General features: G+C 52.2%; 6 protein-coding genes across 6 annotated transcripts; 3 read left to right on the top strand and 3 right to left on the bottom strand.

The window, feature by feature from the left end:
• Nucleotides 1–123: 123 nt before the first annotated feature.
• On the top strand, nt 124–2,613 carry J4E93_009674 (uncharacterized protein; the record flags this gene model as incomplete). Its single annotated transcript, XM_049347563.1, has 1 exon — nt 124–2,613. One exon carries the CDS (start codon nt 124–126, stop codon nt 2,611–2,613), a length of 2,490 nt encoding a protein of 829 aa, XP_049195330.1.
• Nucleotides 2,614–4,962: 2,349 nt separating this feature from the next.
• Nucleotides 4,963–5,637, bottom strand: J4E93_009675 (uncharacterized protein; the record flags this gene model as incomplete). Its single annotated transcript, XM_049347564.1, has 1 exon — nt 4,963–5,637. One exon carries the CDS (start codon nt 5,635–5,637, stop codon nt 4,963–4,965), a length of 675 nt encoding a protein of 224 aa, XP_049195331.1.
• A 1,548-nt stretch (nt 5,638–7,185) lies between these two features.
• J4E93_009676 (uncharacterized protein) lies at nt 7,186–7,890 on the bottom strand (the record flags this gene model as incomplete). The annotated part of the gene is made up of 1 exon (XM_049347565.1): nt 7,186–7,890. The coding sequence occupies one exon, from the start codon at nt 7,888–7,890 to the stop codon at nt 7,186–7,188; it is 705 nt and encodes a 234-aa protein (XP_049195332.1).
• Nucleotides 7,891–9,550: 1,660 nt separating this feature from the next.
• On the top strand, nt 9,551–10,159 carry J4E93_009677 (uncharacterized protein; the record flags this gene model as incomplete). The annotated part of the gene is made up of 1 exon (XM_049347566.1): nt 9,551–10,159. One exon carries the CDS (start codon nt 9,551–9,553, stop codon nt 10,157–10,159), a length of 609 nt encoding a protein of 202 aa, XP_049195333.1.
• Nucleotides 10,160–11,859: 1,700 nt separating this feature from the next.
• Nucleotides 11,860–12,435, top strand: J4E93_009678 (uncharacterized protein; the record flags this gene model as incomplete). Its single annotated transcript, XM_049347567.1, has 2 exons — nt 11,860–11,892; nt 11,947–12,435. The coding sequence occupies 2 exons, from the start codon at nt 11,860–11,862 to the stop codon at nt 12,433–12,435; spliced, it is 522 nt and encodes a 173-aa protein (XP_049195334.1).
• A 7,852-nt stretch (nt 12,436–20,287) lies between these two features.
• Nucleotides 20,288–22,079, bottom strand: J4E93_009679 (uncharacterized protein; the record flags this gene model as incomplete). The annotated part of the gene is made up of 4 exons (XM_049347568.1): nt 20,288–21,245; nt 21,299–21,455; nt 21,508–21,927; nt 21,989–22,079. The coding sequence occupies 4 exons, from the start codon at nt 22,077–22,079 to the stop codon at nt 20,288–20,290; spliced, it is 1,626 nt and encodes a 541-aa protein (XP_049195335.1).
• Nucleotides 22,080–22,454: the final 375 nt, after the last annotated feature.

The raw sequence follows: 22,454 nt of genomic DNA on the forward strand, positions 1-22,454 counted from the left end.
CACCATCCGAGTGAACCCTCCACGCCCACAAACCTCGTGCGCACACGCATACCATACCCTCGACTCGACAGCACGCTCCCGCCGAATCGCGCGACCGCCAACACACCCGAACTACCGCACATCATGGATTCCAAACGCCGCAAGACCGGCGACCAGGATGTCAGCGCCTTGAGGTTGGCGTCGCGCCAGAAATACCTTGCCGAACGCGAAGCGCAACAACTCGCCCTACTCCGCCGCCAGGTCGCCGAAGAAGCAGAAGAGGAGGCGAGACTAGGAAACAAGCTGAGCGAGAGAGAAAGAGCCGAGTTTAAGAAGAATCGTCAGACCCTGGAGCTGGCCGAGGCGCGAAATGCCATCGACGATTCCGGTTCTGGCTTCCAAATTCCCGACGCCGAGTACTCGAATAAAAATGAAGCTCTTACTCGCAGACATAAGGACACAGATGTCGACTACAAGAGCGAGTATCAGGTCTGGGAGCAAGATCAATTATCTAAGATAAAAAGTCAACCCAAGGCTGCCGATGTCCGAGAGGACGAATACGAGCTAATTTTCGACCCATCACAGAACGTGGTATATGATGGACCTATGGTTGACCTGGAGAAGCAGAGGCTTGAGATGCTCGTGGACGAAGCAGAGAAGCATGCCGCCTCGATCGAGGAAGTTCGCCGTTCTTTACCGGTCTACCAATACAAGGATGAGTTCATCAAAGCTCTACAGACTGAACAGATACTCGTCTTCGTCGGTGAGACGGGTTCAGGAAAGACGACACAATTGACCCAGTTTTTGTTTGAGGCTGGCTTTGCGAAGCATGGACGCATCGGATGTACGCAACCTAGACGCGTAGCGGCTATGAGTGTTGCCAAACGTGTGGCAGAAGAGGCTGGTGTTCGCTTGGGCAAAGAGGTGGGATATCAGGTGAGGTTTGAGGAGAAATTCTCGCCTGAAGAGACTAAGATTGTTTACCTTACGGATGGTCTTCTCCTAAGACAGGCTCTTACGTCACCCTTACTGGAGGACTACTCGACCATCATACTGGACGAAGCGCACGAAAGGACCATTGCTACCGACGTGCTGATGGTCCTGACACGTGAGATTACTCGTTGCAGACCGGATTTTCGTCTCGTCATCGCTTCGGCTACTTTGAACGCTCAGTTCTTCTCTGAATACTTCGACAACGCCAGTATCCTGTCTTGCCCTGGTCGATCCTTTCCAATCACGAAATTTTTCACGGAGCAACCAGAGGCCAACTACCTGAGCGCGGCCCTGACTACGTTCTGGCAAATTCACGCGTCCCAGCCAAAAGGTGACGTTCTCATTTTTTTTACGGGAGAGGACGAGATCATACAGGCTGCGGAATCTATCGAGGCTACTGCCAAGAAGCTCGGAAACACAATGGCGCCTGTCGTTGTTGCGCCTGTCTACGGTAGCCTACCGAGTCATCTGCAAAGCCGCATCTTCGATCCAGTGGCTGACGGCACTCGCAAGGTCGTCTGTGCTACCAATATCGCAGAAACGAGTCTGACCATCGACGGAATCGTTTATGTAATCGACTCGGGTTTGGTCAAGCAAAAACGATATGATGCCAGATTAGGCACAGAGACACTATCTGTAGTGCCAACTTCAAGGGCTAGTGTACTCCAACGCGCAGGGAGAGCTGGACGTACTGGACCGGGACTTTCGTTTCATCTGTACACACGATACGCGTTCTACAACGAATTGCCGGCTCAGACGGAACCAGAGATACTCCGAAGTTCCCTCGACAGCCTCATACTCATCTTGAAGTCAATGGGAATCAACGACATCCTCAACTTCGATCTGCCGTCAAAACCTTCCAGCGAGGCCTTGATCCAATCTTTAGAGAACCTCTATTCCCTCCAACTTCTGACCAGTGAAGGACAGGTCTCGAAGCTCGGTCGAAGGGCTAGCGAACTGCCATTGGATCCAAAGCTAGCGAAAGCTCTGCTAGCTGCTGACAGTTTTGGCTGCGTTGATGAGATGGTCACTTTAACTAGTCTCGTATCGGAAGCGGGCCAGATTTTCTTCAGCCCAAAAGACAAGAAAGCTGCAGCAGACCTTGCACGCCAGAGATTCGCGTCAGAGCATGGGGACATGATTTCACTCCTGAACCTTTGGAACGAGTTTGAGGAGACAGGCTTTAGTAAAAGTTGGTGTCAAGACAATTTCGTCCAGTATCGGTCGCTCAGTCGCGTGATCGATGTTCGAGAACAGCTGTTCAGACTTTGTGACAAGGTTGAGATAGAAAGGAGTAGCTGTGGAATAGCCGATCACATCAAGATCATGAAGTGTTGGACATCGGCATACTTCGCCAATACAGCCCGGCTGAACAAAGATGGCATGAGCTATCGCTGCCTTTCCTCACGCAATCAAGTCTGGATCCATCCATCTTCCTGTCTGAGAGACAAGCGGCCGCGCTTGGTATGCTACTTCGAGCAGGTGGAGACTTCAAAGTCGTGGATGCGTACTGTCGCTCCAATCGAAGCACCATGGCTCAATGAACTAGCTCCTCACTTCTTCAAGAAGGGACAGCTTGACGATCTCGACGTCGGCAAGAAGATGGGCAAGGGTGTTGGGAAGGTGGGTGTTGATCGCTGAATGCAGGTTCAGCCAAGAGTTCCCGGATGATTATGGAAGTACGATAGTGCGAGAGAGGGTATTTAGGCTCACAAGCGGCCTTTGTTTCATTATGTATCATATTCAGCGGCATCATCTTCATGTGGCGTCATTCTTGAGCATTCCTGGGTTCTCGCACGCAGCGGTATCTAGAGAGCGAAGATGTTTGAGGCACAATGCCTCGATGTGCGGAGGAGGTTTGTTTTTCCCGACCGAGTGCTAGGCGTTTTGGGAGGAAAAGGCTGGATCAGTGTATTCGATATGATACCCCATTTCATGTTTGTTCCAGTCAGGCGTGCTCGGCTTTTAGCGTAGCATAATGCTATGAAAGACTTGAGTCAAACTATATCTACATGTTGGTACCGTGAAATGCTATGAACTCTTGTGTGGTTGTAGTTAAGAATAAGTCTTGGGGCGGTTAATATAGGTGGAAACCGGCTGAGAGTACAAAGCATGCGTTCTAAGGTTCTTTATGCTGCATTTCGACGATAAGTAAAAAGCATATGTACGTAGCGAAGCAAGTAGCTGCGAGTGCCTTGAAGCGTTGCGATGGGCTAAGGTATGTTTGGCCCTTGGTGTAAGAATGCATGCAGCAATTTCGTTCTATTCGAAGACATCAAGTCCACTCGATACCGCATAGCTAACTCATAACATCCAGATACTCCACTACGGCTCACCTTGTATGCTTTAAAATACATAGAAGTGAGTATTCATGCTTTAACCTTCACAGTAGCCGCATCGCGCACCGCAGATTTGGTCGGAATGCAGCTAGAAACGTCGACATGACCCATATCGTATGCTTCAGACCCATGCATTAGGATATATACTTCCGTATCTGTGCTAATGTCGTAGGCAAGGCTGATATATTCCAAGCCGGGAATGTCTATAACACACCGTCTGATCAGCAAGATTGCGGTCAGGAACCGGATCGTGACCCATATCGTACGCTTCAGGCCTATGCATTAGGATGCGTTCTTCCGTATCTACTTCGATGTAGTAGCCTAGGCCAACATATTCTAAGCTAAGAAAGCCTATAATACACCGTCCGATCAGCGAGATGCTAGTTGAAAACCAAATCATAACCTGCATCGTGTTCTCCAAAGCGATATATGGCAGTACGTATCTACTTCGTAGTCTTAGAGTAGTCGCCTGGGCCTATCACCGCAGCGCGCACCATCAGAGAGCTGGTAGGGGTAAGATGGCAATACCGTTTGCTGAGAGGCTGTCAGAGGCCTCTTGACTGCTTTCACAGCGTCTTTTCGGTGTTGTACGCTATGGTTCGGCTGTGTGAGCGATGCGGGTAGGTAACTGTTCCACGCTTTCACTGCAAAGAAAAGTACATCTTTGGTGCGGGAGAGCAGCATGTATTGAGCTTACATTTTGCAGCTACTCCTGATGTCGCTGCTGTTGACCTTCATGGTGTTGCTGGCTGGTGTTGCTGCTGTCGTGGCTGAGATGGAAGGGACGACCTCTTGACAAACTCAGAATTTGACATCAATCACACTCTGTTGGGCTAACAGCCCATAGTTAGCTATTGTGTCCCTGAAATATCTCTGCAGGTGTTTACGGACAACCGCTTCTTGGTTGCATGCAATATGAAAGCACGATACATAATGCAAAGTATCTTGTGCCTTCGGGTGAACGTCTTAGCCTTCGCAATCCTCGATCTCGTTTCCGGGAATCGCGACGCCGCATCTAGTATGCAGCTTAAGTTAATTCTAGCTTTTGGATGCTTTTCGCGATGCGAGTACCGAAGTGGAAGACTTGTCTAGGAGGATATTGGCCTATCATTTGTCTGTGATATTCTTTGTGACTCGAGTTGGTGAAGACGAGTAGGTTGGAACTGGCTTCAGCAAGCCATCTGATATGGGTAAGACCTACACTGGCGTACGACTGGCTACATGTAGGCTATCAGAGTACTTGTAGTTGCCTCGCCGATCGAAAGAGATACCAAAGACTACCTGGCTTAAGGCTGTTGTCGGCAGATGCAAAAGGCGGTTGTCGCGTGTACTCAATGCTCGTACCACCGAACCGGAGCTGAATTGGGCGGCTGACCTCGCAAGTCAGATAGTGTAGGAAGGGTTGGTATTGGTCCACGATACGGTGCGCTGTCACCGGCGAAAGATACATGCGCTGGTGATGACACTGCCAGGCCTCATGTCGGAGATGCAAGTTTCCATCCAGCATGCTGTATAGACTGCGACAACCGCTCACAACAACACCCACTGGCACATTCGACGTGGATGTATTCGGCAAACCTGTTTATCCTACCTTTGAATAAACTCGTAGCTTCTCTATTAGTCGCCTTGCTTATACCTAGATCTACTATCTTTAGACGGTTTCTAGCATACGAAGTATGTCGAGAAGCTCGTGCACCAGCATGCAACCTACACCAGCATATATCCCATACTCTAGAAGTATCCCGGGGCTCTTCACGAGCTTCTCTAGCTTATAGGCCTTCGCGGGATCAACCTTTGCAAACATGCAACCGCCAAGTACTGTGCCGTAAAGCACGGTGTTTGTATCCCATATGCTGGCATTCCAACGCTTGAGGTCGGGTCGCATCTGCCGCCGCAAGAAGATGTACGTGTCCTTGATCACCTTTTGTCGGAAAGGCATGTTGCTGTACAGTTTTGATGCGCAGACGACTTTAATGTGGTCGTTAGCCCTCTGCTCCGGTTCGGTGTCGTCTTCGTTCTGGGCATTTGATAAGAGTGTGATGGGTGCGTTGACGGTCCCCATCCGCTGGCGCTTTCGCGGCCGCGCGGGCGACGCGGGAGGAGACGAGGGTTGGATAGGCTCCGAGCCCGCACCGTTTCGGTCTTCGCTATCAGCATGCACTGGAAGAATCTTCTGGTCGGCTTCTAGTGCTGGGGCAGGCAGCGTCTCAGGCAATGTAATGCCGGCCCATATTGTGTCGAACGCTCGCAACCTTTCCTCGGTGGCGTGTAGGCCTCGGTATTTTGCTCTACGGGGACACTTGCACCTGCCAATGTGGAAGTGCATGTGGCAGAAGTAAACACCAGCGAGGAGGCTACAACGACATCGGCGGCAGTCTTCTGGAACGCGATATGTATCTAGGTCAGCTACTTCTATGTTGGAGACGCTGGCGAAGATCGTCGCGGCTTGTTGTAGTAGTTTGGCGTTTCATTCGCTTGGTGAACGATTATATCCAAGACTATGAATGCGGCATCCTTGCACCAGGCTTTCGCGATAAAGGGTGGTAATTGCGACGGAAAGCGTTCCTTCCAAAAACCCCGATCTGCGCCCCAGCTCTTCAAACACTGGGGTTTTATACGCGTATAAAGAGAATTTCCAGAATATTGACGCTGTTAGTATGTTTCTGACCCAGCTTCAGCTTCCCTCCCAATAAATCTTCTCTGCCTGACTAGGCATCTGTGGCCGACACAGGATGTCCAAACAAGGCCGGATAAACCTTCGTAGCACACAGCGGCGTCTCCTTGGATCATGGTTGGGTGACCGGAAGATGACAAGCTGACCCCGGCTGTAAGATGGCGGTATAGTAGAAGCGGCAGGCGCGAACACGCATGCGGCATCGGTCTGCCCAAACGAGTTCGCCATATTGCGGCTGCCGGCACGTAGTTCTCGTGAAGGAAGCGCATCCAAGAGTCTCGCCATCAATCCTACGTTCTCGAACAGCGCGGCATGCATCGCGCGAGCCACGCGTCAACCCTCTCCCCAAGCAAAAAAGCAATATATCCGCTCGCCTACCCAAGTCCTGCAAACAACATCAGGAATGGATACACGCGCCGTGACTAAAACAAAGGGTCGCAAGAGCCGAGATGCCGTCAATTTATTGTTAGGTTGGACGAAAAGTGACGCGTTCGGTATTTTGGCGTTCTTGGGGAATGCACGGGCGGATGAATGGGTGGGGGGCCACATGCCAGGCACGACGCGCTGCAGGGTAAAGTGTAGGGTAAGGCGGCCTGTGTAATTTCCCGGTGCAGGGTCTCAGGGGCGACCCGACTTGAACGATGGTTCGCGTGCGAGGATCAGGGTAAAGAAGGAAAGATTGTCAAGACGTCAGTTCTTGAGATGTTCTGAAGACAGTGGTGTGTCAGGTATCACGATATGGTTTGCACAGACGGAGAAGGTCAAAGTTACGATCAAATGCATTGATGGTAAAATATGTACAGAAGGGTATCAGGTAGACAGTCAAGTCGTAAAGTAAAGGTGGAAATCATGTCATTAAGATAGCCAACTCTTCTCAGAACAGGCAAAGAGTCTAGGAACAAAAAAGACCACCGGGGACCACACGACTCCCTCCATAGGGCCAGTAAGCATTCCAACCAAGGCGTATTACAATACCAAGTATATCGATCCATCGAAATGCCGCTGCGACTTGATTGCGCAAGGAAGCAAAGGGCTCGTACCACCAACACCGCGCTCCCAATCCTAGACTGAATCGTGATGCAGAGTCGAAGTCGTAACCCGTGAAGCCATGTTTTATTTCCTCCTCTTTCCACAACTCGAGAAGAGACTAGCAAGGCCATGGGGAACCATGACCTGACGAATCACTCAAGAGCGAACTGCTTACAAGAAAGCAGCGAGGGCACCAGCGATGGCGAAGAAGCCAACGGAGACCTTGCCGGCGGCACCGGTGAACTCAGCGGGCTTGGAGGCGCTGGGCATAGCACCAGTGCCAGTAGGAGCAGCAGTTCCGGCAGGGACGTGGGGAACGGTGCCGTTGGAGGAGGGGTAGATGGGAGAAACCGGGGTGTAGGCAGGCGCAGTGTGCTCAGCAGCCGGGACGGAAGCAGAGGTGACAGTGGGCATGGGGACAGCCGGGATCTCGGGGGTAGGGGTGTGGACGTAGGTAGCAGTGTACTCAGGGATGCTGAGGGTGGTGCTGGAGGAGATGGTGTAGGTGGAGACACCGTAGGTGATGGTGGTGGGCTCAGGGCAGACGTAGCTGGTGGCGTGGACAACCTCGGTGGTGGTGTAGGCGGGCTTGGAGGCAGAGTAGACGGGAGCCATGGAGCTGGCCTCGTAGGCGGGCTTGGAAGCCTCCATGGAAGCGGAGGGGGTCTCAGCGGGGTAAGACGGGTACTCAGCAGCGGAGGAGGTAGCGGCCTCGTAGGCGGGCATGGAGCTGGAGGCCTCGGGGGTCTCAGCAGGGTAGGCGGGGTACTCAGCAGCGGCGGAGGAAGAGGCCGGGGCAGCAGGGTAAGCCTCGTAAGCCTGGGGAGCGGCAAGGGCAACGGCGGCGAAGCCAGCAATGACGGCGAAGGAACGCATCTTGATGTTTGGTTTGGGGGGTGGGTATTAAAATACGGAAGGTATTAAGTTGTAAGGCGTTGGAGGTCGTTGAAAACGAGTGTGATCGGTGATAACCGTGTATTAGTGAGTGTAGTGAGTGTGTGGTGAGGAATCAACTGAGGAGCAGCTGGCGAAGCCATTATATAGAACTATACACGAGCTGGCCTTACCAAGAGCGCCAGCGTCCATGAACAGGGGGCATTGGCGTAGTTGCATTCGGTTGGCAGTATCGCGAGGGCTCTGGCGTGCCGGTGGCGCCGTTTGGTGGACTGTGCCTGGCATAGTACGAAATAGGGGAACCTGTGGAAAGCTTCGACATGGGCCGTTGTGAGCTGTTTATTGATGGAAGTCGAGCGGGCCAATCAAAAGGTGGATTGCGTGCAGAAACGAAATGAGGTTGACAATTTCCCCTGCCAAGGGGCCTTGCCGCCCCAACACATCGCCCGTCGTTCTAGCTGCTTTTGCCGCAAGCGTTCGATTTGTGCACGCGGAACATGTTCAATCGCCCGGTAGGTACCTATCTCCGGTTCGTGATCCGCACCTGCATGTCAGCTCTGAGCAGAGAAGAAGCCGCGCGACTGTATCGAGGTGTAAGACACACTGGCAGCTGGCATTGGCGCCGAGCCGCTGACTGTGACAAAGAACACCTGAACAGAGCGACGATTAGGGGCTCCTTGCCAGAGGCACTGGAATCCCGATCAGAGTGGAGATGGGTAATCGTGACAGCATCTGGAGCAATCCCCGCGTCTGAGTAAAAATAGCTTCGCTGATAGGAGAAGGGCCAGATTGGACCGGTCTGATGCTGGCGAGGTCGTTGGTTCACGATGGACTGGGGACGTGCGGGTTCCTGCATTGCCCTTGCATCTAGACCTCGACTAGATCCAGCGAAGGGCCGACAGCCCGTCCAGTGTTGCGAACTATTGAAGCCATCGAGATGTAGCGGAAAGCTGTTGCCGGCGCTGCTGTGATCCTCAAGGCTGGCCAGCTCTCAGCTCTGTCTCAGCTCTTGTCATACGGGTGCTCTTCTTGCGAGAGTCATCCGCCCGCAGTGCTCCTTGCAACAGTCGTAACGCAATCTCGCATCTGGCATTCCTCAGGAGAGGCGCATGAGCTTAGTGAGCGCCACAATGGTAGTCGCATGTCACGCATTAAGCGCGGCACCTACTTGGGCGCAGATGTTTCGTCGGAGAACGAATGACGCGCTGCAAAACACGAAGAATCCCGATCCTTCCGCGTTATCATATCCCACAAATAGTGATCATTTCCGCGCAAAGCTAGAGAGCGTCGCGTCGATAAAGGGCGAGGCGTAGTGTGGTGTTAGTGAGTGCTACGGTGAGCGAGAGTGGGTGTTCCTGTCGCTTCTAGCCCGTCCCGCCGAAGTGTTGCCGGTCAGGCAAGAGCCCCTCGGTACCACAGCCTTTGACTTTGCTAACACAACAACTTCACCTCACCACCTCGCCGCACAATCCCGTATCATGCATTACAGAAAGGCACTATAGCCAGAGATTCCATATCTTTGTCGCGAGCTTCCCGCAATTCTTCGAGAGGGACCAAGCTTATCGTCTCGACCCCCGCGAAGGAACGACTGCCTGCCTGGATTAGATGAAAGCTGCGCAACTCTATCAAATTCGATAGCGAGATGCCAAAATCATCTGGCGCTGTGCCGAAGGGGTGGGATGGGCAAACCATCTACCTTCACGCACCTTCATATTCCAAGAAGCTTTGTAAAGACAAACTTAGCGCACTTATATTGCCAAAGTCCGATCTACCGCCCGATACACAGGTTTACAAGCCGAATGGGCCGTACTCGAACGTCAAGATCACACCCGTCACGGACTCTGCGCATCCTGCACACGGACAGCATGCGCTTTATGCTAACCAGCATCTGCCACCAGACTCGTTCATCCTGCCGTACTTGGGCCATGTGCACGATCAGACTGACATTGATGAAGCATCCGACTACGATCTCTCACTCGACCGCGAACTAGGCATCGGCGTTGATGCATCCAAGATGGGCAACGAAGCACGCTTCATCAACGACTACCGGGGCGTCTCTGCCGCACCGAGCGCCGAGTTTCGCGACATACTTGTAGACATTGGGAACGGGAAGGTGGAAAAGAGAGTCGGAGTCTTCGTGCTCAGCGCTGGTAAAAGCGGAAAGAGAGCGAAGGGCATCGGACGTGGACAAGAGATCCTCATCAGCTACGGCAAAGGCTTCTGGTCAGATCGACAGTCTACTGAAGACTGACACGCCTGTACCACACCGCTCTCATCTCTCGCAACATGTCGCATCACTTTCATGTACATCCGCCGAATGCCAGTATACGTTTGCGTTTCGGTCAATCCCTTCTGCAGCGACCGGGCGTCGATTGACGACGCCGTATGATCGGCGCGGTCAGGCCTCGATCTTCTAAGACCAACCCCGACCAGGCAGTGAGGTGTTTGTGCCGTACGCGTATCATGCGGAGTATGTCGCTCTGACATGACGCTTACTTGAGGACATGCGAATACCTGAATGTTGGGTGTAATCGCGGCGCGCCAGGGCGACGATAAGCCAAGGCCTTGTTCCCGCTGTCATGATTAGGCGGTATCGTCCACAATGTACACGAATCCCACGAGCATTCTGTCACCAACGTGGCACTCCAGCGTGACACTTCCCTGCCGCGTGAAGGATCAAGGGTCTGTTCTGGAAGCCTTGTCGTGGAACCTTTACGGGGCTCTGATACGCTAGAAACGACGATCGAATTTCCAACAGCCCTGTTATGCCCATGGTTGGGATTTGAGGCTTGCACAGGGACGTCACACCCAAGCCGAAACCCGGATACACGTGGGACTGAGCCACTAATGTGGCGTCGAAACCTGATTTTTCGTGCTAAGCCTGACTTTTGGCCTCTAGACACGTTGAAGGAAATCGAATGCAGTCAAATGCAGCGCCTAATCATCATTTGGGATGTCTCCAAAGAAGCCACATGTGTGTTAGTGCTGCGCTGTGAAGCCGCCCGAGCAGCAAAGTTGCCCAATGTCAGCACCATGCAAATGTGACGTCGCAGGATGTCTCCGCGCCGCCTCGGCCTGCGCCGAATTGACTCAGACATAATTTTGGATCAAGCGAAACGTCATACTGTGTCACCATGGCATTTCCGGCAGCATCATGGCATTGTGATGGAGGGCAGAGAATTCGCATTACCCACAAGTTACCCACAAGTGAAGGGTAAGAGTCTGCAGGCAAAATTACTCACGACAATGCAGGTACCATGTGCCATCGACTGCTTCAAGACCTTTCATGTGCGATCCTGTTACTGGATCACGATCCTGCGCCGTGGCCCTACATTCAGGTTCTTACCAGTGACGTTATGTCGCTTAGTTTACCTTTCGGGGAAGCAGGAGGATCAGCAAGGGGGCTGACTCCGCCAATCACAGCTGAACTACGCCCCAACCCCTGGCTATCCCAACAGGGTTCTGCGAAACGGGCCCCGTTACTCAAAGGCGTCTCGACACAGTGACCGCGGAAGGACGGATTCAGCCGCGCTGTGTTTCGGTGCAGGTGTGTTAATCGCACGTCATGGCCTATTCCGGGAATGTGAATGCGCGGCCCCATCACAAGCTGTTTAAGTTGCGAGCAAACCCCCAGACTCAGGAGACCGCATTTGCGAATCCGTCAAACTCTGGAATATTCTGTTAACATCACCGGCCTCGATACTTAAGCATCAGCCATCACCGAGTCGTCGCGGCAGCATCACCTTATCACCATCACTCCACTCTGGTCCACCACCAAGAACTTTTTCGTACCCACACTTCTGGGGCTCCGCCGATCTCCTAGCACCAACGCTCTTGGCATTGTCAACTGGTATTTCTATCAGTAACCCGACAACCCCACATCAGCTGGAATCAAATCTCCCTCCACGTTAAACGATACGATCACCAAGCAACACCATATCGGACTACACCATGGCTCCCATGTCGCGACCCACTTTATGTAGAGTGAGTCCCTCCGAAGTGCTTCCTTCCTTTACACATACTAACATGGCTATCCAGAACGAGTCGATGCAGAAGTACATGCTCCTCTCCGCCCAAAAGGAAGCTCTCCAACGCCGCATGGCCATGGAGATCCCTTTCAACGCCCCAATGGCAGCATCGTCGCCAGAGTTCCAGTCTCTCTCATCTTCGCCCGAGTCCTCACCCAAGTACTCCACGCCCTTCCCCGCAGCCAGTGATCCCGTCGCCGTCAGCTCCAGGACCAGCTCAACCCCGCGCAACAGTGTCGACGACATGCACACGGAAGAATCCCACAAGCTCGCCGTGATCAACCAACAAATCGTCGCTACCCTCACCGAGCTCATGAACACAGACTGCATCCGCAACGACGAGAAGCAGCGCGCCTGGGTCCAAGGCCGCCTCATGGAAGCTGAGCACCAAATACGTCGCGAGCGCCGCCGTCACTCTTCCAACGCTGGCGGCGACTTCGCCGACGCCATCGCACAGCATCTCGAGCTCGGTCTCAACACTTCCAAGACATGGGCTTAAGCCCATGCTTTGACGCACGTCCACATCATGTAAGGTTTCTCATGGTGCAATGACGTGAGGGTTACGAGGATCACGATCGTGATTTTGCTCTCTTGTGTTTTGCGAGCGGCGTTTGCTTTTTTTGGCCAGGCAATTGGCGCAACGGTTCTGAAATGAAGTGCTCAAATCAGAAAAACAGATACCCCCCTTTGATGCAATGATTGCATCAAGTCGATGGAACTGCTAGGTTCCCGACAAGATCTCTATATAGTTAGTTTTATGAAATCATGATCACTCTATCACGCATCATCGCTGTCATTGCTACTGCTGTTTATCCCGTCCCGTGTCGCGTGGTTTGACGACGTAATATCTGCTGCTTCTTGTGCACTTTGTTTTATCATCCCGAAATAAACCTTCGTAAGCGTACCGGGGCGTTTGGCCGGTAGAGCCCTTCCCGTCCAATTGGAACTTTTGGCGGCGTACTGGCGCGCGGTCCCTGCATCCCCATGGTTCTTTCGCGCAGCGTGCTTTTTCGTGGGTTCTCTCTCCGCACAGCAACGCTGACGCGCGATCGCTCTGTTTAATAATCTTGATGACTTCAAACCACGTCTTTCCAACGTTGTGAAGCGGGGATATCCTTTGTTCCTGCCTTCCGATCCTTCAGATGATGTCTAGATAGCGATAGCGATAACGTTCGCAACAACGTGGATGCCACACCCCAACCACGTTGCCCTTCCACGCTTCCACCAAACAACGTGCTCATGACGTCACCCAACGCTTTCCCCCACAAACGCAATAAGCAACACCACACGCGACACACCCACCAAAACGCATCGCATCGCTCTATAAACACCTAAACGGTGGTTCAAAGCCGTTCATACTTCCCAACAGAATCGCGCGTCGAATGGATGGCGGTTCGATCTCGCTTTAGATAGCTTGCAGCTGTGTTATCGGTCCGTATGCATGCGGTATGGGATCGGCGGTGCTGCAGCAGGCTTGCGATTGCTTTACTTGGGCGTCTTACCCCTCATTTTGGGGAGGGAGCTGGTGAAGGTAGGGTCTAGATGCGAGGCTGTTGTGCTTAGCTGGCTGTTTAGGGGAGGCTGGGATGGGAGGCTGGGTTGTAGGGTCTGGATGGGTGCGGTGGTGTGGTGGTGTGATGTGGTGTGCTGTGGGATGAGTTTGGCGGAACGTTCTGGAGCTGGAGGCATACTGAGGCAGTTTTCTAGGCTTATGTGATAGTAGCAATCACGATGTAAGTTTCGAGGTTCATGGCGACCACGATGCGCTCACCTCTCTAGTTCGGGTTATCAGCACCTATCTTGAAGCATTCGCCGTGTTTCGCGTTCAAGGTATACATTGCCTTCAGCATTTCTGACGATCAAGGTACGACTTGGGAACGAAGGTCTGCTCCGTAAGCAATGTCGAGGAATTAAACATTATCTTATCCGGTCTGCGACGCGCATGGGGTTCTGCGAACGGTTTGCGCGACCATCAATTTTGTGGCTAGGATAAGTTGAATGGGTCCTCTCGTGCTATATACCCTTCCACTTCCTAATGGCGCACGCTGCCCCGGCCATTCGTCATGTGCCGAACAGCGAGTTCTGCTGACTGATCTATAGGTGAAGTCGATGATGATTCGATGGTATGAGCGCAAGAGCTCAAGTAACAGTCCGGCCGACTTCAGCCACCATCCCGGTTCTTCTCTCAATCATTGCAAGCTTGATTTGAAGAAAGCAACCTCTTGGCTGGTCCCTCTATAGGTCGGCGTTACACGAGATGTCTTCGTAACAGCCCCGCACTTGCCGTCTGCAGCATTGCGGCGCAGCACGCCGCACTGCTCTTTGATATTCTCGCACTTCGCATGATGAACCTGACTCCCATCTTTCTGGTTTCTACAAGTTTCGGAATCTAGCAAGAAAGTTCAGACAGCTCTATCATCACCCTTCCCGAGGTCTGTCACAAAACCTGGCCTTCTACCCTGCCACCTAGGTGTCTCGCGCGCAGGGTACCTATCCTTGTAGACATGGGTGAGACCGTCGAAAGTGCAGCAGAGAAGCCTCTACGATCACCAAATGTGAATGAGAAGTACTGCACGCACTGTTTGCGCGTTGATCGCTTCCTCAGCGATGTTCCAAATACTGAAAAGAAGGACGATATCATGTTAGGGGAGAGAAAAACATTGGGTGGGCTCTATTTCGTACTATCCGAACCATGCGAAACCGGTCTGAATGAGACGTGCCCTTCATGCGAAACCTTCATCAAGATGTTTGGTACGAATCCCTCAAGAAGAGCCGGTGCTGCACTTACCCTTAACCTGGCATTTACTCCCACTGGGGCAGTGATAATTCATGCGGCAGTCGAGACACGAGGCTGTTGCGAGTCTGGAAAAAGCCGCCACCTTTCGACTTACGTGCTCCCGCGCTCACTATGTCCCACACGACTTCGGACCATTGCCTCTGCACCTAACGAGGCCAATAGCTTCCCTACGGGGTTGATCAAGCCCTGGCTACAGACATGCGAGCGCGAACATGAACAGTGTCGGCTGGATTCTTCCAACAGACTGGATATATCACTCTATCTTATCGATGTGGTCGATGGATGTATCGTCTCTATGCGCGATTTGAAGGAGCGCTATCTAGCTCTGAGTTATGTCTGGGGTAATGTGGAGTTTACAAAATTAACGTTCGACAACATCGACGCTCTTCAGAAACCCCAAAGTCTAGCTTTCGGATCACAGGTTGCCACGATACCGCGCACTATAAGAGATGCGATGCGTCTGACTGCAGACCTGGACATACGCTACCTTTGGGTAGATTGTCTCTGCCTTGTTCAAGATGACCCCGAACTCGGGCATTTCCTCGATCGAATGCATCTCATCTACAACAATGCTCATATGACCATTGTAGTGGCGAACAAGGACAACGCAGATGGTGGTATCGACGGCTACGAAACTGCTTCAACTAGCTGCGCAATACCAGGCAAAGTCATCACCTACCCTAACTACGTGCTTGGCTTCGACACACGTGGCGACTCTGGTGAGGACTACAATGGACCAAAATATCTTGAACTTCCGTGGAGTTCGCGAGGCTGGACACTTCAAGAAGGCTACTTCTCTCGACGAACCTTAGTAATAAGCGAGTTCGTTAGTCTCTATTGTCTGGAAGCTCAGGCAGTAGAAGAAAAGAATTGGGGATTCGACCGAGGTACCGAATTCATGCCAAATATGAATAGGCTCCACGATTTACTCTGTCAATCGTCAAGGGTGGATATCATACGGGAATCTGAACCGATGACCCCATCGTTTGACGAGCGCATGTGGAGCGAGTACTCTACAGTGGCCTCATACTTCAGTCGTCGTGAATTCTCGCATGATGGAGATGTTATGAAAGCATTTCTAGGGGTCATGAGCTCCTTTACGAGGCCTGTATCTGGCGAGAATGCGTTGAACACACAATTACTTTTCGGGCATCCGATTCGTCTCCTTTCAGAATCGCTGCCTTGGAAATCAGAGAATTTTGCTCTAAGGAGGAGGAACCTTCCTTTACGCCAAGATGGCTCGCCTACGATACCGAGCTGGTCATGGATGGCTTGGCAACATAGTGCTGAAACGAGATTTGTCTGGCGTAGACGGGGAGACCTCGATATGCCCACAGTAATATACGCTCAATGCAGTAACTGTATGCAGATACACGAGACCACCGAGGAGAGATGCCGCAGCGACGCCTCGTTGGGGCGAATCAACCCGGAAAGCTTAGATCCATACCTGTATGTTCGAGCTCAGAGAGGGACATTCGATTTGATACAGTATAGTCATGGTTATCTCAAAGAGAGATGTTTGGTATTATCCGACACGCAAGAGGAAGATTATGGTGTAGGCGCGGTTATCTTTGACAACTAACCGTCGAATTTCCCGCGGGACACAGTCCAGGCTTTCGACTTCTTTGGTTTGCACTACTGTGAGGACTTTGACACCGATGATTTCGAAGAACGCGCAATGGTCAGAGCATTGTGTATCAAACCAGTCGCCCACAACGAGGGTGTGGTCGAGAGGCTCGGTGTAGCTAAAATCCGGAAAGAATTCTGGGATCAAGTCGCGCAATTCGACGAGAACATCATACTGGGATAAGAACCGGCACAGAGGTTGCTAGCTTTGCAATACATTGGGCTCTCAAAGATCACGACAATTAGCTATTCTATGTTCACTGGAGCATTGCCCTGTTCATGGATGAGCGACGACTACCAGGCAACGTCGTCTTGGAGGCTTGCTGACAGGACACAAGGAATAAATGTACTTCCACTAGTGTGGGAAAAAATCGCTGTAGCATAATGATGACAGATAACTACACCTAGCACCTTCCATCTCACAAAGATACCTCCATCGGTGTCCGCGTGAAATTACAGACCTCGTCGCAACCCAAAGTCTGGCGAACATCATCTCAGCGCTGTGCGGCGCGGCAGTGTAACAGACATTTTGCTGAAAAGTACTCGCGTGCTGGCGATTTAGCCCTGGTAGTCAGCGGGGTGCGCCATAGCGATTTGTTTGTTCGCAGCTGCATCGACTCGGGTCCTGTACAGTGGCTTGCAGTGTAAAAGAAGTTATACTGTCAACCACTCTACAGGACTCTCGACCTCGGCGTCTTCAACACCAGCGTCTTCATCCTTGCCCTTGATGCCCTCAACTTCGACCTCCACCCCCTCAGCCTATCGCAGGGCGATGTAGGCATAATCTGGATACTATTCTCAGATTCCTGACGCACGTTGAGAGACTCCGTGTCTTGTGATCAGGCTTTCGGCTCCTGCGTCCCAGTCTAGTGACCGCTGTGAAGGCCTAGAGCTTGTTGCTAGCTCACTTAGTTCTTTTGTGCGAGTGAGTACCACAAAGCGTATAGATTCGAATGTCTAACAGCCTCTCATAGGCTGGCGTTTCCATATCGCTGAATGTGACGAAGAGAGGGTTCTTAAGAGCTATATGGTATGCGCGGAGCAGGGAAGTATCAGGCTGTCAATTAACGATGATGCATCGCTAAGGGTATGCTTAGAACGAGAGCGACTCTGCTGAGTGACCAGCTCGGGTAGAAGAAGTCGAAATAGTGGTTTGGATTGCTTGCCGACGCTCACAGCTCATCGCTGTTGTCTGGCTTCGTCGATGCAGGTTTGCAGCGCCTAGAGCCAATACCACCGTGGATCAAAGTTGACTTGTGCGCTCTGCAACACTCTTTGCCATAAGCTGCAAAGATCGAACCTGTCGACACCCTTTGCAATGGTATGGTTGATCTAACAATGCTGCAGTCGATCACGCCTCATGACACATCCGACTGCCCAGGTAGAAGTACATTATGGCTATTGTACGCATTCCCGAAGTCGCTCTCGTGTATCGCATCAAACCACGAGTGATCAACGAGGTCGGTCCCTGCCAGCGATGTATTGTATGTTCCTCCATAGAATTGGGTAGCGGAAGAAGTTGAGGAAACAGACACGGGCCTATTGCTCTCAGGGACATGCGCACCATTATCGTGAGTTGATTGCATGCTGGCTCGACGACCAATCGCTGTACCAGGAGTGTGAATTTCGTCAGGGATGGCTTTCATTAGCGCACTGGACGACACATCGAGTGACACCAGGGCCCTTTCGAGGAAGTCTGCCGATTTACTGGAGAGACGTATGATCCATCTATATTGGTCTAGATGAGCACGGTATCTGGCTGCCTCCTCGCTACTGGGAGATGTCACCCAAAGGAGCGAGATGAAAGAGCCGATGAGTGTGAAATTGTAGGTGGACGAGGAATACCAAAAGGATTGGAAGTGTTCGGGTCGGAGAGATTGCACGAAGCTCATGGCAGATGTGAGCCGAATCTGCGCTGCTTGTCGGCATATGGTGTGGAGTTCGAGGTCGTCTGCCGGGGACAATGAGCGGATGATGCGTCGATGAAGTGTCATTTCGACTGCGTAGTAACCAAGATGAAGATAGCCGACGCTAGAGAGCTTCCTCGCAGCTATATCCTGCACTTTCAGCGCAGTTGGCATGTTAGCATACCATTGTCGGAGGGTGAGCTGCAAAGGTTTTGCTGCATTGAGCAGTGATCGTACGCCTTCATGCGCACGGCTGGCGAAGTCGCGCTCGGCCTTTAGCGTATAGAAAGTCGATAGGATTTGCGCCAAGATCTGTGTGAGCTCTACCATATAGCAGAACAGAATTCGACCCTTTTCCACTTCAGTACTCCCGTCTTCGTCATCCTCATCAGCGGCGCTCTCAGGGAAATCGTCAACAGTCAGAGGTTGTACATCCCAATCCATCGGCGTGATGTGCGAGGGGCGACCGTGCACCAGCGCACCCCATTTATCCTGCATGAATACAGCCCATGCCAAACGTTTGCGAAGGCCACACTCCCAAGCTGGGATATGCCACGTCGTACAATCGAGCTGTAGTCCCATATCCTGCGCTAGCCCGACTAGTTGACAGGTCAGCGCCCAGCTGTTACCCTCTGGTCGCTGGAGAAGCAGCAGCCCTGCCTGAATAGTCGAAAGCTTAGGCCTGTGGATGATGTTGCTGAACGATCTCATCGTTAGTGACTCCAGATGCGAAACGTCTGGTTTCGACTGCAGTGCTAGCTCGCTGGAATAAGTCCACCAGTTGAGGGCTAGCAGATAAACTGCCGCTAATAGCGGCGGCGAGAACTCTCGATGAGTCCGCTCATACTTCTCAAGAAACACTTTCTTGTGCAGAATCGGGAAGCTAGGGTGTACGATGCGAAAAAAGAGACGTATCAACGCAGCGCCATGTGGTGTGACGGCTATCTCGATAGCGTCGAGATCCGGAATGTCGCCTTGACTATTGAGTGTGCCGGCATCGGGTGATGAGACGAACGTCGTTGCATGAGCGTCATCTACTTTTCGAAGCTTTGGATGGCCAGCCAAAGCATCAGCAGCGCCAGCGGATTGAACTGGCTCAAGTGCCAATAACAGGCGCTCGTACTCCGAAGTCGATCCGACAAGACGACTATGCCTGCTGGTCTGCAATCCCAGCGTCTTCTTCAGGAGCGAGGGGCCGTGTAGATTTGCGTAGTCATCGATTGGCGGATCCTGTCGGATTTTGGCTGTAGTATCCTGAGGTGATGTAGACTGGGTAGTGTTATTCCTGTAGTCGTTTGCAAGAGGTAGTTGGCCACGGGTGGTTTCAGTAGGCTCAGAGACCTCGTTGATAGCCACGGCACGCCGTTTCCGTGGTAGTGGATTTTCGTTGAAGGTGCATTCTTGATCATGGAATTGACAAAGAACACATGGTGGTCCGGTGTCTGATATTTCGCACCGTGACTTCCGTCGTCGACAGGGATCGCATGGACGTCGCGATTTTGGCTTTGTAGTATGAACGTTGACTACACGCGGGAGGAGGTAGTTTGGCGGCGAGCTCTCACCAGGCACGAAGTTCATGCTTGCATCTCAGCTTGCACCATATGTCCGTCTTGGTAGCGGACGGATACCCCCAGTATGTTGTTGATGAAATCGCGATACGTGGGACGCGTTCGCGTGACGACTTCGCGAGATGGCTGATGATGGTGCTTTCTCCATCAATGAATAGTATCACCCTACCATTCCTGCTTGGCGCATGTTGGACATAGCTACTGGTTCATTGATGTCGCTGATGACGTGGGTGCCATACGCGTTGAGTAGGTCCACCGGCAGGGAGGTTGGGGGATGAAGAGTACATTGGAAGCCGAGGTAGCCCAGCCTCTGGAAGCACGGACCAAGCGTAAATTACTCAGCGGCATCACTAAAAGAACACGAGAGCTTCGCATCTCCTTCACGACATCATCTATAGAAGGCAGAGGAAAATCTCACTTGGTTCGGATTGAAATTCTTAGCATGATGTTGGATTAAGCCATATTAGCCATCTCCTTCTCCTTCGCCACAAGAGTTTCCTTGTTCGACAATTCCTCGCCCTCAAGAACCGGCGCGACCACCTCACCCTTTTGCGGCGGATACACCGCGCATTCTACCAACGACCCTGTCGCCGGCGAAATGTATGTACATACAACATAATGCGTAAACAGCGAAAGGAAGAACCCAAAGATCCAAGCAAACGTATAGACTTTCCATGCGCCACCGATGTCCAGATCGTTGTCGATGCTTTTAGCAAAACCAGGGAGAAGGGGAGCGAACCCTACAACGAAGGACACATATGCTCTCCAGTTCCAGCCTCCGTCGTACCAGTAGATGCCGTGATGCGTGTATAGCTGATCCACATCCAGCTTGCACTTCTTGACGAGGTAGTAGTCGCTGACCATGGTACCTGCGAGAGGGCCCATGAGGCATGAGTAGCCACTCAGAAACGAGAGCAGACCCGACGCGTTCTTGATGATGTTCCATGGCGTGGATACGATGCAAAAGACGGAAATGATGATGGTGGCTCGGAAGATGTTGATATATTTTGGTAGCATGCCCGCTACATCGTTCGCAAACGGGTAGGTATCCGCTGCGATCTGGTTGCCGATCGTCGCGAGGAGAAAGCTAGCGGATACGAAGAACTTTGCAGCTCGAGAGTCAAATTTGGCAATGACGGTTGGCATATACCATTCGAACTCGCCCCACAGGTACGAATGGGCATCGGTGACGAAGATCGGTGTGAGTGCGCCCAATGTTCCGATGATGGGGAGGGCGAGGAACTGATGGTAGCCAGCGAGCTGGTTCTTTGAGAATCTGCCGAAATCGGGCATGTTGACGGCCAAAGAGGAGAATAGCCCAACGACAGCGTTGAGACCGGTAAGCACTGAGTAGGTGGTGTTCATGTAAGTGGAAGTAATCTCCACCTTTCCTTTGATGAGCGGACCGCCACTGCATCTCCAGTCAGCGTCGTCCATCGCTGCAGGCTTGAACGGATCACTCACCCTTTCGTTACTATGACTGCCCAAAGAAAGAGAGCGAAAAACGTTGGCGGCACGACGATACCTTTGATCCAGAAGAGGACGCGCAACTTTGAGATTGGCATGAGGGCGAGTGCAGTCTGCAGGAACCAGTACAAGAACAGGCATAGCAATCCGGCCGCTGCAAGACTATTAGTAACACCCCGGAATGACATAAGAATGATGGGTCTTACAGTCTATCCCAGCGCTCTCCGGTAGATGATTCGGAAACGTAATGAAGCTTGGCCAGATGGCCTCAAGGCAGCGTTGCAGGAAGTTGCTCGCCTGGACTGTGAGAATCGCAGCCCACATCATGGCGACGAAAGCTCGAATGCAGATGGCTGGAAACGAGCCATACATGCCGAAAACGCTTCGGATGATGACTGGGAATGACACATTGTATGTGGCACCCATCTTTCCGGTGAGTGTGATGACAACGCTGCAGATGGCGAAGCCGAAGAAGACGATCGGAATTGTCTCTCTCGCGGTGAAACCCAGGGCCATGACACTGCTCACGGTAGACGCCAAAGGAGGTGCGAGCATGTCCGAGCACCAATATGCCCAGTAGTCGAGACCACCCCAGGTACGCTGTTCTGGTGGCACTGGGTCAAGATCTGATGTCGAAGCGACGATTAGCTAAAAGCCCTTGCACATGCATGTATTGAAAGAACGTACCTTTGTTCGACCAGCGCGAGCCATACTTGCCGCTCTCGAAGGGTACCCTCAGATGAAGATGAGGTGCAAGCCTCGCCTTGAGCACAGACATGGTTTAAAACGGCAAAATGAAGTGGGAAAACACGAATGCGACAGAACTACGTTCATCCTTTATCAAGCCTGGAAGTCTTGATCTCCGAGCTGTGCCAGCTACATGCTTCTCCATATCAAGATAGTCTCCAGCTTGATAGCCATATCGGCTCCCGGGTCGGAGATAGTCGCTGATGACATGGCGGGGTGCATGCGGAGACAAGCATGGTTCGGCATCATTATCAAGGCAAGTATTAGCCACAAATTGGATGTGTCGACGGGGATGAAGGAGCGTTGGGCGCTGGGCATGATGGAGATTGCTCATCGGAGAGCCGAGCTAGACCGATCTGGTACTAGCGTCACCCGATACCGATAAGACATCTCCAAATCCCGCCCG

This window comes from Alternaria ventricosa, assembly GCF_023758065.1.
Source record: "Alternaria ventricosa strain BMP 2768 chromosome Unknown scaffold_23, whole genome shotgun sequence".
Taxonomy (NCBI): domain Eukaryota; kingdom Fungi; phylum Ascomycota; class Dothideomycetes; order Pleosporales; family Pleosporaceae; genus Alternaria; species Alternaria ventricosa.